This window comes from Pseudocercospora fijiensis (genome assembly GCF_000340215.1).
Source record: "Pseudocercospora fijiensis CIRAD86 unplaced genomic scaffold MYCFIscaffold_1, whole genome shotgun sequence".
Classification (NCBI taxonomy): Eukaryota; Fungi; Ascomycota; class Dothideomycetes; order Mycosphaerellales; family Mycosphaerellaceae; genus Pseudocercospora; species Pseudocercospora fijiensis.
The window spans coordinates 1,853,076-1,866,781 of record NW_006921532.1 but is presented as its reverse complement, the minus strand read 5'-3'; the positions used below and the strand labels follow the sequence as shown (position 1 = coordinate 1,866,781).

Sequence of the window (13,706 nt, the reverse complement as noted above, 5' to 3'; positions counted from 1 at the left end):
TATCCACCACGACAAAGCAACGTTCACGCTTCAGGGATCTGTTGAAGAAACAAACGGTACGCCGCCGCCGCCGCCGCCGCCGCTACGCTAACCACTGCAGTGTAGCTAACTTTAGGCGCGAGCTACCTGTTACCATTGGGTGGTACGAACTATCTATGATTTGCAGGAACGAGAGGCTCTTGGGTCAGGGCCTGCTCAGTCACATGGAAGCAACCATCAGCTTACTCGTTCTCACCTCGAAATGCCTTATGACCACCAAAAGGCCTTGCACTGTGTGCAATGAGACTCTGTTCAAGGTCAGAAGCAGCCACACCACCGCCCTCCGACCATCTCCAGCCCACGGACGACTGCGTGTGAATTTGTGAAAACCGCGGAATTCCGAATCACAACAAATACAGTACAACAGTAACCTGGTCATGGCTGTGCAGTGCCTCTGCTATCATGAATGTCAATGTATCATATTCAGCCATCACATTTCCTCACTCCGTCAATGCAATGGAAGTCCTCAGAAGCAACAGCCAAATAGTCGTCTTTTGTCTGCAAGGAGGACTATGGTCGCTTGGGCACATAAAATGATAGCCTGGTCACAAGTAGGAAGAGGCTGAACTGAACCGCGAAACATTGATGAGCCTCAGGTGACCTGCAAGTTGGCTGGAACGGAATTCGAAGCGGAGAAGGCAGAGCTTAAAACCCCATGCTGCAGCTCACTCTCCGTCCTTCTCACGACTCCGACTCTACTCACTCAGGCAGGAAAAGAAGAGACGATAAAGACCACTTCCAGAGCAAAATGGGTCACTACGAAAAGACAGTCCTGGTCATCAACCCAAACACCACAGAAACCATGACCGAAGTCCTAAGACCACTCATAGACAAGCTACACTATCGAAACGTGAGCAACCCCAAGTATCCCAACAATCTTCACCTACTAACAAAAACCTCCAGACAACATTCGAATACTTCACCGCCCCCACCGGCGTCCCCAGCATAAACAACGAATCCGACGCCCAAATCTCAGCCGAAGCCTGCCTCCCCCCTCTAACCACCAAACTCGCCGACTACGACGCCTTCCTCATATGCTGCTTCTCCCAACACCCCTTAGTGCCCCAACTCCGCACAGCCCTACTAGAATCCGGCCTCCCTCAAAAACCCATAACCGGGATTTTCGAATCCTCGATTGCCACCGTCCTACAAATCCTCAACACCTATGATGCGTTCGGCATCGTCTCGACAGGTTCGCAGTGGAGTGAGATTCTAGATGAAGCGATTCAGGAACTGTTGGGTACGAAGACGAGTGAGAGGTATATTGGGACCACGACGACGGGGTTGAATGCGAATGAACTTCACACGACGCCTAAGGAGGAAGTTGATGGGAGGATGAAAGCTGCGACGAAGAAGTTGTTGGAAGCTGGGGCGAAAGCGATATGTCTTGGTTGTTCGGGGATGAGTGGAATGGATGGGACTGTGAGGGAGGCTTGTGTTGAGTTGCTTGGAGAGGAGCAAGGGAAGAGGATCAAGATTGTGGATGGGGTTGTGTCTGGTGCTGCATTCCTTGAAAGTGCTTTGAGGGCTGGATTGTAGAAACCTATCGCCGATATGCACTTGAAAGGTCTTCTGTAAAGCATCGATATAAAGCTATCAACGCCGGAAGGCACCGGCCTCCCAAGTCACTTCTTCGTGTTTCATATATTCATAGCAGCGCAGATATATTATGCAGCTGTCTGTGACCGCCTGGTATCTCATGCAGCTCTCCATATCCATTTACCGTGCTCAACGCCAATGTCATCGTCTCATGCCATCGAGTGTCTGTCGTATTTGGGTCATGATGCATGAAGTCGCAATGTTGCTGGAAAATAAAAGAAGGGCCAAAGGAAAAGAGGAAAGAGTCGGAAATGAGGCTATTCGCGCCGAGGCCGACCGAAGGGATCCCAATCGCGAAATGAGCTTTGAACTGAGCTTGTTTCTGCGTCAAGTCGTCGATCATGCTTCCGGTCGTGATACTTCTAGTGTCCGCCAGCCGAAGCATAAGGGTTCCCACTCTGGTCGGCGGCAGGAGAAGGTCTGTAGTTGGACGGCATGTAGCCATTCTGTTGCATGTTGTAGCCCACGGCCAGCTGTGGGTTGCGCTCCAGAATACTCATCATGCGTTCGTGTCGTTCTCGCTCCTCCTGCTTTTCGCGGGCAATGCGCTTCTTGCGGCGGTTCGCCTTCCGCTTTTCTATTTCGTTGATTTCGCGCCTGTGGAAACGGCGATGGTCAGCACGGGTCATAGGTACATCAATCTAGGAATGGCCAAACAATACCTCTGCTCGTTCATTTCCTTCCATTCTGAGAAAGCACCCTTGATACCCAGTGCGGCAATACCAACAGCTGCGGCATCTTGGATCCAAGCTTTCGTCTGCTTCTTGCGAGCTTCTTCAGGACTCATCTCACCCTCTTGGACTAGTCGATGTCTCTTTTCGTGAGCCTCCATACTTGAGTAAACGCCATGAGCTGCATGGATGGTCGCGACGGTAGCGAGACCAGCCGTAATCAACTCCTTGCCACGCATGTGCTTCCGAGTCTTTTCCATGTCAGTGGTAGAACTACTATCGCTGGAGTCGTTGGAGTCCCCTCTATTAGGCGGGTGCCGCGTCAAAGCACCACCACCTCCTCCAGCTTCAATGGTGCTGGCTCCCACACTACCGCCGCGAGCGACTTCGCGACCTCCGTGATCGGAAACTCCGTCGGTCCGGGCTGTACCCGTATCTGAACGAGGTGAGCGGCGCCTATCACGGGCACGGCGGCGGGAAGGCACATACGAGTCTGCACTAGAAGAGCGGGATCGGGATTGTCTCTTGCGGGACTTGGACCTCACCCGGTCATAGACGGCCTTTCCAGCTGCGGCTAGGGCACCGGCACCAACCAGTCCTTTCAAGGCTCCACTACTTCCACCTCCTCCACCTCCTTCAGACGGAGCACGGCCGCGAGATTGGGAGCGTCCACGGAACCGGTCAATGATGCTACGGCTGCGAGAGCGTGGGGCGCGACTGTCAGGAGAGACGTCGCGTGAGTCGATGCCGCGACCGCGAGACTTGGAGCGAGGACCATTGGCAAGTCTGTTGGCAGCAAGACCACCAATGACAGCTTCGGCCAAGTGACGCTTTGACTTCTTCTCTGGGTCTCGGTCGATCAGGCCATCAATGCCACCAGCACCAAGAGCAGCGGTGGCAATGCGTCGACCTTTTTCGCCAGTCCACGGACCAGCTTCGTTGCGAGAGCGGAAGGCTTCGACTGCACCAGCGACGATGGCTGCTTGGGCTGCTTGGGCCCATTTCCGCTCGGTCTTGCCGCCGTTCTTGCCTGGTCCGCGAGATCGACTTCTGTCTGACGAGTGACCGCGGCGACTGAGACGAGAAGAAGATCGGCCAGCTCGAGAGCGAGAACGAGAGCGGGAACGATCACGGTCCTTGTCTTTACTGCCCAGCACACCGCCAACAAGGCCGCCAAGACCAAGAGACTCTACCAAGTCGCCAACGCCTGACTTTTTGCGTTCGCGGCGCGGTGGAGAGCGGCTATAGTCACTATCGTAGCCACGATCGTCGCGATGTCCACGACCGCGGTCTCGACGACGTCCAGCAGCGTAACCTGCGGCACCGGCAGCAGCAGGAGCGGCATAGTCGGTATAGCCATCGTCGTAGTCATCTGAGTATCTCCTGCTGCCTGCTGCGCTCTTGGTACGGCGTGGTGCATCGTAGTCATCGTAATCGCGGTAAGTGCTGCGGCGGCCTGGTGGAGGGAAGTCTCTTGGAATGTCCTCGATGCTATCGTCCCGTCCGCGATAGACCAATTCGGCGCCGCGCGGTCCTGGGCCCTTTCCGCGCTCAATGTACGTCTCTTCGCGCACGTAGTCTGGTTCGTCTCTGTCACGTGGTCGGGTGCGAACCTGGGTAGCGACAAGTCAGCGTGCAAGTCCATCAGAGTGACAAGGCGAACGTTTATCAACTCACGCTGCGGTAGCGACGCGGCTCGTCGTCGTAGCCGTCGTAGTTGCTCATGTTGGCTCACGGCCAAGCCGATAAGGGTGTGGTGCAAAAGAGATGCGACAATGTTGTTGATCGGACCAAGTAGGCAGACGGAATTAGGTTTCTCTTTAAAAGGTCGGGCGACAGACGAAAGGCTGATGAGTGTGATGAAGTGTCACTGAGTGTGGAATGCTGGTCCTGGTCCTGGCCCTGGCCCTGGACAAGGCAGAGGGAGTTTGATGGTGGGCCCTGCCAGGAAGTGAACTCTGGGCGAATGGCGCAGCGGCGATGCCCAAGGCCAAGGGCAAGAGCACGCCTGCGAGAGGTGGGAGCTGCGGGCGGCGGGCGGCGGGCGGCGGGCGATGAAGATGCCAAGGATGCTGGTCAATGTCTTCGCATTGAGGATGTTGCAGATGAAATGCTCGCTTTTTAGTATACGACTACTGCCGACTCGGGCGGTGAAAAGTAGGCAGAGGCGGGCGTGAAGTGAGCGACTGAAGCTGCCACAGCGGCGCACGATGACGTTGGATCTGATCGCAACTGCCAACACCACGCTGGCCCGACTCGACAGGCACATCCTTGCACGCGCTACGCGGATGACGAGCCCTGAGCGCGATTTCGCGCATGGGAGCGGGAGATTGAAGGCAGGCCCAACCGCCAGTTCAGTTGACCGACTCTTCCATCAACCCGCGCCTGCCCAGCCCAGAACCCGCGCTTGCTTCCATACCATCTCAACACATCAACACATCGATATCCAGCTGTCAGCCTTGGGAACGGAATAGAATAGCGGAAGACGGAAAGGCAAAGGCAAGAGCCTGCAACCTTGAGCTTCCGTGAGCTGCGCCCAGCGTCTTCGCCATTCGCCATTCGCCATTGCTTGCACGAAGGCCCGGCGCGGCCACGCCAGAGCCCGCGCTACGCTACGCTACGATACTGCTCTCGCTCGATAGCCGTCACGGCTCCTACCCAATGCGCTTCCTACTCAACGCGCTTCCTTTCCTTCTCTTCCCTCCCCCGTCAGACACCACTGCGACTGTACACAGCCTGTCCCGGCGGCGCCTGGCCACGATGGCAGTGGCAGACGATTGGCCTCAGTTCCGCAAGGACATCCACTACAGCGACGACTCCAAGCTGAATACTCTCCAAACATGCATTCCAAAACCGACAAGCTCGAATGACCAGGGTCGAATATGGGTTGTGTATGTGCACGGCGGAGCCTGGATTGACCCATCACAGACAGCAGCAACTTTCGACAAAGCTCAAGATATACTGCTGAAGTCCCCTGCGGTGCGTCACATTGCTGGCTTCGCCTCTATCAACTATCGCCTTTCGCCAGCGCCGTCCAACCCGACGCATCCATCAAACCCAGCTGATCCAGCCCGAAATGCCACTCACCCTGATCATATCAATGATGTGCTCAGCGCCATTCTGCACTTGCAGGAGACGTATCGCTTCGAAGATCGCTACATCTTGGTAGGGCACTCGTGTGGAGCATGTCTGGCCATGCAGGTGGCCATGAAGCGGTACTGGGGAGTCAATCACCAGTCGACTCAAGCGCTGGAGTTGAACGTCGTTCCACCCCTGGCCATTTGTGGTATTGAGGGACTGTACGATCTGCCGGCTTTGGTGAAATATCACGACAAGCTCAATGACCCATTCTACCGCAGCTTCATTCAAGCGGCTTTTGGGACGAATGAGCGAGCCTGGGCAGCTGCGAGCCCAACACATGGCGACTACAAGTCGAATTGGGAGCACGGAAAGCTGGTAGTCATTGCGCACTCTCGAGAGGACGAGCTTGTCGAGTGGGAGCAACCAGAGCTTATGCTAAGCTCTCTCCAGAAGCAAGGTTTTACCGAATCGGGTGACCGAAGACTGAAGTTGTTGGAACTGCACGGCACGCACGATCAAGTGTGGGAAGAGGGCGAAGAAGTTGCCAGAGCTATTGAGTATACGATCAAAGAGTTTCTCAGCCTGGACTCATAAGGCCTGACGATACTCTGCCTCGCTCCAGCCAATATCGTCTGGGATTTTGTCTTGATTTCGGACATACCATGTTCTGCTGGCTTCACAGATTTCCTACTTCGGCTTCGGCATCGGTTCAACACTCGGCAGCAATAGGCTGGTTACAAATTACAATGCAATTGACATCGACGTCGCGATTTCACCGAAAACCATCACCGAAGCCGAGAAATCCTGAGCACGAGCTTTAAGTGGGCCAGGCTGGAATAGCCCTACTTTGCTGTAGCTTGCTCGGTTACAACCCATCGGGGTCTGGCAAAGGGATCGACGAATGCTGTCGTAGTAAGCGTCAATCCACCGCGGAATCCTTCGAACCTGTACAAGATGACACATCTCTCACTTTCAATGGGAACATCTGTAACATAAAATACGGAGGAGACAATCTGCGCCATCAACTTGAGAGCTGCACATACGATCTCGCATCAGCACTGCACATTGTATATCAATCTCCAACAATGGCGACGAACGGCAATGCTCAGAAAGTCATCTCCCCTTCCAAGCTAGCTCGCATCGTCTCACGCACAAACAATTTCGCGAAGATGAAGTGGTATTACGAGACATTTCTTGGTGGGCATTCTGTAAGAGATTCACGACTGCATAGCAATTGACAATCCGAACTCAATCGCGCAGGTCTGCACCAACGAAGGAATGGCATTCATCACCTACGACGATGAACATCATCGGATTGCTCTCCTCAGCAAACCGAATCTTGGGGACAACACAGGCAATACTAGCGGTCTCGAGCATATTGCCTTCACATTCGACAGTCTCGAAGACTTGTGCACAGCATACAAACAGCGCAAAGCATTGGACATCACACCGGGTTGGTGTGTGGTGAGACTTCCTCCGTGACGGTCTGACGGAAAGCATGACAGCTGCATGTAGAACCACGGCCCAACAACTTCGATGTACTATAAAAACCCCGATGGAAATCAAATTGAGACTCAATTTGACAATTTCGGAACTGCGGAAGAAGCTACGGCTATGATGCAGACTCCGGCTTTTGACGAGAATCCTCTTGGTGCGGACTTCGATCCTGAGGATCTTTGCCGTAGTGTCGAGGCTGGAGAAAGTGTTGGTAAGTCGGCGATGATGGCCCATAGATTGAAGTTCTTGCCTGATGATACTCTGCGTCTCACAGCAAGCATTGCAAAGAGGAAGGACGTTGGACCTAGAGGTCTCGATGACCTGGGAGCGTTGAGAGAGAAGGTGAATGCAAGCCAGACTGGCCCAGCAGTTGATACTGAAGCTTGAAATATTGTCTACTGACAGTCTTTACCCTCCTCGTCATCTTTTTACGATGTAATATTGGTAAAGACAGTCGTCCACGCCTCTGTCGTACCAGGATCTACCTGCTGCACACCGAAATTTCCAATGAAGACGACCAAGACAGCAGCGTACGCTGCAGACGCGCCGAACAGCTCGTGCCGTTTAGCTGTGGTGAGTGCCGATACAGCCATGCCAAATATCAGCGTAAAGACAATTAGCACACCTTTGCACTTCGATCAGCGACCGCTCTGGATCATCAAAATCCAACGAGGCTTACCTAGGGCATTTAATGGCGACTGGCTCTCTCCCATTTCCGCCACTCGATACATTATGATTACTGGCAGCACTAACAGAATGAAGATCACGACCGTGATAATGATATTGACCAGCGTGTCAATCTTAGCGGGAGAGAAGTAGTTGATATAACTGCTTTCGGTCTTGTCTCGCAACTCCTGCGTCAAGAACCACCGCTACGAAATTGTCAGCAAACACTGCAGCCTTCCGGGAAAGGGCATCAACGCCAGCAGCTTACGTGAATAATGTCCGAATGAAAATAACGCTTCATGAACTTGTGACTTCGGCTCAGACAAGTCTCCACGAAGCCATCGAATGCCGCGCTCTCCCTTCCAGATCTTAGAGTGACAACGTCCTCTTTTCGACGAATGAATCTGGACTCTTTAACCGTGATCGGAGCAAAATTGACGAAAAAGTTCTCTGCAGACATCACAACGTAAGTCAAAATCCAAGACATACATGTATCAACCACAACTTGCTTTGCTGCACTTACTAACACTCTCATAATCCCGCTTCGCAGGCCGCTGCAGCGTAGCCATTTCTCTAGTTTTCAAGAGCACCGTGTCATACTCAATCAACTTCTCCTTAAGCTCTCGAAGAACGGCTGGTCTCGTCCTCTCGATGTATTCAGGATAGTCAGGAGGCATGTCTCTGTCATCTTCCGTGCACTGCAACCTTCGACTCCGGGACTCATCTTTGTCATACTGGTCCAATTCGTCTAGCTCTTCTTCCAGACGTTCGATTCCGAATTGTAAATCTGAAAGGACGCGGCTGTGGAGATAGCTGAAACCGCGATACTGTAAGAAGTTCCTGTCGCTGGATTGGAAGGCTGCGATTGCGGCGTATCCTTGTGGAGTCTGGTCGACTGGGAATCAGGATGGTTAGCACGCTCTTTGACTGGCTCAGCATCGCTTTTGGCTTACGGCTTCTCGTAAGTGAGGTCCATGAGTCTTCTGACTGCTCAGCAGCTGTCTCTTCCGTGGACTGCGGACTTCTTTGGACCAGGCGTTTGAACCATCGCAGAGCCCAGCTCGCTGGCCAACATCAGCGCTTAACAATTTCCACGTATGGCTGGCTGTCCCTCACATTTCCGGGAATTTGTCTTCAGTGCCTCGACATCTTTGGCAAAACTCTGGTCGGAAGTAGCGCCAGTGCTGGGTGAAACAATTTTAAATGCAGCTTTCTCGTCGGTATTCACAGACTCTTCAATGCTATGCATTTCTACATGTGAAATCGTGGGGCAGTACAAATACTTCGAGAAGTCGAGCACTACAAGAACACTTTATTTGGCCCTCCATTGAGAGATCTCTGCTGAGAATCCAGTACAGTACAGTATGTTGCACTACACCAGACTTGTCACGCCAATGGGGTAACATGCATCGGAGGCCTCGCGTCTCGGTGCAAGCTCCCATGTCGAATAATGTAGTGCCAATACACACCGGAGGTCAAGCAGCTACTGCTCAGCTGCCCACAGGCGAGGCTACACAACTTAGAAGTGGCTGTGCATTCACCCGAATCATGTAATGTCACTCTGTCGTACATTGTCGCGAAAGAGTCCCGTGCCTTTTTCTTTCAGCGTGTACAGATACGTCTTCGACCTTTCGTCGTATCTTGAGCTGACCACTTCGCACATTACGCTTGAAGTTTTACCATCCGCGTCCCTCGTTGTGATGCGGACTTTCTTGCCGTCGCGATGGTCGGCAGGGGCCTGTCACTGTCAGCTGAAGGACTTTCTCGAATGCAAAAGCCGCTTACGATTCTGCGACTACTCGAGGGTGCCCTGGTGACCTCTGACTTTGAAGGACCATCTTCTATTGGCGAAAGCGATGGTGCCTCAGTGGTGACCTAACAAGCTTTTTGTGTTAGCTGGCGGCACAATATGTGGCTTGTCCGTATCACGGTCTAGCCTCACCTCCAGTTGATCACGTCCAACTGATCCTTCACCTTGCGTCGACATATTTGTTTGTGGGTTAGACAGGTGGCTCAGAGTTGTTGAAGAAAGGCCAGAATTTCACCAGTAGGAGGCGGCGATGAAGATAAGGCAGTCTTTAACCTCAACAAAAACGTCCTTTCGTGTTTCCATCCAGCCACAAAGGGGAAGGGGTATCTTGCGGTCTCTCGGCGCAATCGGCGAAGGCAACGAAGGCAAACAGGCAAACATGCACAATCACGAAGCGACGGCGGTTCGAGTGGGGTGACATGCATGCTCGATATGGAGCTACAACTCCTCGTGGAACCCAGAATGCACCAACTTTGGCCAGCCTTCTCTTAATGTGGGGACTCCAGAACCTCAATAAAAAGGTGCGAACTTCACGCTCACCATAGCCCTGAGGCAGTGCGAGCTGAGGTAATTAATTCCCGCACCTGATTCCAAGCAATGATCTCTCTAAAGACTTTAAAGCTTCACAATGAATCTTGGTGTAATTGGTTTCCACTGCTGATTGCCTGAGATGGCCCAAGAGCAAATGGAGGCCAATATTCATGCGCATGTCTTGTTCACAAAGCCAGAAAGCAAGCATGCTGCAGAACGAACCCAGTCGACAGATTCCGACAATTCGTTGACCTCTGCGTTGAGCGAGACTGAGTCACGGAACCCGTGTATGCAGGCCTTGTGGGAGGAGACCACTTGCAAAGAGCTTGAAGTGCCGTACAAATACCAGAACGTTGCAGCTCTGATAATCCACTGGGCAAAGCATCTGGATGAATGGCTGGAGTGCAAGGAAGAGGTTCGGTATGTGGCCCTTCAAAAAGCCTGTTGGCTAACAAATCGCAGTCAGAAGAACTTCACCAGCTCTTCCAAACTCACTTCAAATTCAAATCAAAGATTTTGGAGTTGCACAACGAAAAGCCTCCACAGCGACAGCTGCGGCATGCACTCGATGCCTTGGCGCTTGATCATGATGGAACTTGTCGCAGTAACCTTCTGATCGTGTATTACTCGGGCCACGGCATGACGATACCTGGCCAGGGGCTTTACATTACTGGGTCAGCAAGCCATCTCATGTTTGAGAGTCGTGGTCTAGGCTGACTTGTGCGCAGCGAAGAGAGGCATGATCCTGAGAAGCCCTGGCGGAAGTCCAAATTTCCTCCCCACGCTAGTTGGAATGAAGCTGAGGAAGTCTTGAAGGAAAGTTCAGCGGATATATTGACGATTATCGACTCTTGCTCTGCGGGTAGCATCTGGAAAGATGGTGGTCAGGAGGACCGCTCCTGGGAGGTTCTGGCTGCATCCAGCTCTGATCGACCGACAGCCATTCCAGGCCCAGAATCATTCACAAGGGCACTCATTGACTGCTTGAAAGCCAGAATCACTGCTCAGCCGGACGAACTCTTCACTGTCTGTCAGCTTCACCACGACATGGTGAAGTCGCGCAAGAACACCGGATCTGTGTATCAACCAAGACACGGCATCAACAACAGATACATCAAACTCGCTCGCCTAGACTCCAAGGTAGTAGATGCAGCACCTGCGCGATGTGCGGAAGAAGCTGCATCGCTGACGTTGCGCTTCTCTTTCCGTGACAAGACTGCTTTGAGCAACGATGAGGTAAAGAAGTTGGCCGAGAAGATGGCCCAGGGCGCGCAGGGTGCGGAGCTGGGTATTAATAAGATTGACTGGGTGGAGTTCAAGCGGAAAGATCCTTCGCCAGTCGCATACCTCCAGCGACTCTGCTGCGGTGTCATCATTGCCCAGCGGCTGTGGAGACAGAGAAAGGCTCAGAGTCGTCGGAAGCGTAGGCAGGATGAAGATGTTGACCAGCAGAAAAGACTTCAGTCGCCTAAACGACCACGCGTGGACAGCAGGTTTACATCCACGCAGCTGCAGGTAGACGCTTTTGGTCATATATCTCCGTCACCTTCGAATAAAAGCGGTCGAGAGACTCCCGAACTCCCGCTGTAGATAAGAGTCCATAGTCTGTCCAGTCCAAGCTATGCTGTAATATAGCATATCCACCTGCAACATCATCGCTGGTTCTGTCGTTCGTGTCGCTGTCGTGAGAAAGATCGAACATGATGATTCTCGCACGAGATTCGCTATTTTCCCGGTCTCTAGGCTTGACCCGGGCTGGTGATTCCGCTAGTCAGCCTGCGAAGCCACCATATGGTCGGCCGCCGTATGTGTTGAGCATGTTTTTGCATCACCAACCTAGCACATTGTTCTCTCGATATGGGCATCTAGTCCAGGCTTTCGAGCAGGCGCGGGCCACTTAGGAGTACAGGTGTGCATTGCGCGATGGCGAATAACTGAGCGAGGCAAAAAGCTAGTCATTTCGTTCCTTGTTAATACATGTCATGAGGTGAGGTGGTGAGCATAACTTGCCCCCGTTGGTAGGAGCGGAAGGCTTGGCACGGTCGGAGAAATCACTGCCGAAGGTGATGCCGTAGTCAGCAGAACCAGCGAGGCTTCATGTTCAGGTACACCTCCATCTGGCACTGCGTTACACCTTCCAGAACATCAGCTGGCCACAGGGAGCACCCAGACCTTGAGGTAATCAGCGCATCAGCTGGATATGGCCCCAACTACGAGAGCCCTCGAGCCAGCCGTGGCCATACTCAAATCGTCACGACCTGCACTCTCGAGACGATCAATTGCGGCGATTCAGAACTCGCGATACCCCATTGTCTACGCCGCGCAACGATCAGCATTCTCGACAAGTCCACGCCATGACTTCCCGATGCCATCAGAGAGCATGTTCCGCTCATCATCGACAGTAGGCGGACCTCCAAGCACATACTTCCAGCGCTCATCCTTGCCTGCAAACACCATCGTTAAGTTTGTTCCACAACAAACGGCGTGGATAGTGGAGCGTATGGGACGGTTCAACCGCATCCTTCAGCCTGGCCTAGCAATTTTGGTGCCTGTTATCGATCGGATAGCTTACGTCAAAAGCTTGAAGGAAAATGCCATGGAAATACCTTCGCAAAGCGCAATAACAGCAGACAATGTTACTTTGGGCATCGATGGTGTGCTCTACACCCGGGTGATGGATCCATACAAGGCCAGCTACGGTGTTGAAGATGCCGATTATGCCATATCGCAATTGGCGCAAACGACCATGCGCAGCGAGATTGGTCAGCTTACCTTGGATCACGTCTTGAAAGAGCGCGCGGCATTGAACACGAATATCACACAAGCTATCAACGAAGCTGCAGCAGACTGGGGCGTGCGCTGTCTCAGATACGAGATCAGAGATATTCACGCTCCTGCACCTGTGGTCGAGGCCATGCATAGACAGGTCACAGCAGAGCGAAGCAAACGTGCAGAAATTCTTGACTCGGAAGGTCAACGTCAATCTGCCATCAATATCGCTGAAGGTCGCAAGCAGTCCGTTATCCTTGCATCTGAGGCCATTAAGTCGGAGCAGATCAATGCCGCTTCTGGTGAGGCTGAAGCAATCCTGTTGAAGGCCAATGCAACTGCAAGAGGTATTGACGCTGTTGCGAAGAGCTTGAGCGAAGGCAAGCAGGCTGCTCAAGGTGCTGTGTCCCTTTCCGTCGCCGAGAAATACGTGGAGGCTTTCGGCAAGCTTGCCAAGGAAGGCACGAGTGTGGTGGTTCCAGGAAACGTTGGCGATATCGGGCAAATGATAGCTACCGCAATGTCTGTGTACGGCAACGTTTCTCAGTCGCAGGCAAAGGCGCAAGCGCAACAGCTGCTATCTCAGGAATCTGATAGCAAGTCAGAGCATCAAAATGAGCGATTGCCGGAAGGCAGGAACGAGGTGCAGCAGAGCGTACTCGACAGCTTCGAAAAGACGCAAAACAGGCACTAAAACCACATCCTGCACGAGTTCGGATTTAAAGTCACAAGAAGCCAGCGGCATGAAATAGGCGTTCAAATGCTTGAGAAGGGTACGTGCTATCACGCACAAGAAGTGGCCAGCATCGGTGGTTTACGAAGCATCACTCTGTATGGCTGTCAGCCTATGTAAATCTAGCAACTTCACTTTGTTTATAAGATTGAGCATCTCGACCTCGACAACGGCATCTCAATCACAAATTTGTAAAGAAGATGTCCACACCAGGCCTCTGGTGGGGCGCACATGCACCCGTGTGCAAGCCGCCAGCTGTGCCTCACAAGAAGACTGGAACTTGGAAGCTGGCGACCAATTGACACTGCGC

The 13,706-nt window shown here is 52.8% G+C and overlaps 8 protein-coding genes across 8 annotated transcripts; 6 read left to right on the top strand and 2 right to left on the bottom strand.

Annotated features, from left to right (window-relative positions):
* Positions 1-787: 787 nt before the first annotated feature.
* On the top strand, positions 788-1,578 carry MYCFIDRAFT_127555 (uncharacterized protein; the record flags this gene model as incomplete). Its single annotated transcript, XM_007922717.1, has 2 exons — positions 788-889; positions 943-1,578. 2 exons carry the CDS (start codon positions 788-790, stop codon positions 1,576-1,578), a joined length of 738 nt encoding a protein of 245 aa, XP_007920908.1.
* MYCFIDRAFT_212907 (uncharacterized protein) lies at positions 978-4,078 on the bottom strand. Its single transcript, XM_007922716.1, has 3 exons — positions 3,987-4,078; positions 2,301-3,922; positions 978-2,235 (listed from the first exon to the last, which is right to left on the bottom strand). Exons 1-3 carry the CDS (start codon positions 4,032-4,034, stop codon positions 2,001-2,003), a joined length of 1,905 nt encoding a protein of 634 aa, XP_007920907.1. The 5' UTR covers positions 4,035-4,078; the 3' UTR covers positions 978-2,000.
* Positions 4,079-4,734: 656 nt separating this feature from the next.
* MYCFIDRAFT_180958 (uncharacterized protein) lies at positions 4,735-6,517 on the top strand. The gene has a single exon (XM_007922715.1). The coding sequence runs from the start codon at positions 5,070-5,072 to the stop codon at positions 5,982-5,984; it is 915 nt and encodes a 304-aa protein (XP_007920906.1). The 5' UTR covers positions 4,735-5,069; the 3' UTR covers positions 5,985-6,517.
* MYCFIDRAFT_212905 (uncharacterized protein) lies at positions 6,476-7,301 on the top strand (the record flags this gene model as incomplete). The annotated part of the gene is made up of 4 exons (XM_007922714.1): positions 6,476-6,598; positions 6,651-6,854; positions 6,906-7,098; positions 7,162-7,301. The coding sequence occupies 4 exons, from the start codon at positions 6,476-6,478 to the stop codon at positions 7,272-7,274; spliced, it is 633 nt and encodes a 210-aa protein (XP_007920905.1). The 3' UTR covers positions 7,275-7,301.
* Positions 7,302-7,315: 14 nt separating this feature from the next.
* Positions 7,316-8,230, bottom strand: MYCFIDRAFT_26341 (uncharacterized protein; the record flags this gene model as incomplete). The annotated part of the gene is made up of 4 exons (XM_007921557.1): positions 7,316-7,512; positions 7,567-7,635; positions 7,866-8,003; positions 8,077-8,230. 4 exons carry the CDS (start codon positions 8,228-8,230, stop codon positions 7,316-7,318), a joined length of 558 nt encoding a protein of 185 aa, XP_007919748.1.
* A 763-nt stretch (positions 8,231-8,993) lies between these two features.
* On the top strand, positions 8,994-9,951 carry MYCFIDRAFT_169307 (uncharacterized protein; the record flags this gene model as incomplete). The annotated part of the gene is made up of 8 exons (XM_007922713.1): positions 8,994-9,103; positions 9,139-9,250; positions 9,288-9,299; positions 9,331-9,423; positions 9,450-9,548; positions 9,586-9,686; positions 9,737-9,856; positions 9,885-9,951. The coding sequence occupies 8 exons, from the start codon at positions 8,994-8,996 to the stop codon at positions 9,949-9,951; spliced, it is 714 nt and encodes a 237-aa protein (XP_007920904.1).
* An 82-nt stretch (positions 9,952-10,033) lies between these two features.
* MYCFIDRAFT_75339 (uncharacterized protein) lies at positions 10,034-11,484 on the top strand (the record flags this gene model as incomplete). The annotated part of the gene is made up of 2 exons (XM_007922170.1): positions 10,034-10,314; positions 10,623-11,484. 2 exons carry the CDS (start codon positions 10,034-10,036, stop codon positions 11,482-11,484), a joined length of 1,143 nt encoding a protein of 380 aa, XP_007920361.1.
* Positions 11,485-12,107: 623 nt separating this feature from the next.
* Positions 12,108-13,625, top strand: MYCFIDRAFT_148147 (uncharacterized protein). Its single transcript, XM_007922712.1, has one exon. The coding sequence runs from the start codon at positions 12,260-12,262 to the stop codon at positions 13,355-13,357; it is 1,098 nt and encodes a 365-aa protein (XP_007920903.1). The 5' UTR covers positions 12,108-12,259; the 3' UTR covers positions 13,358-13,625.
* Positions 13,626-13,706: the final 81 nt, after the last annotated feature.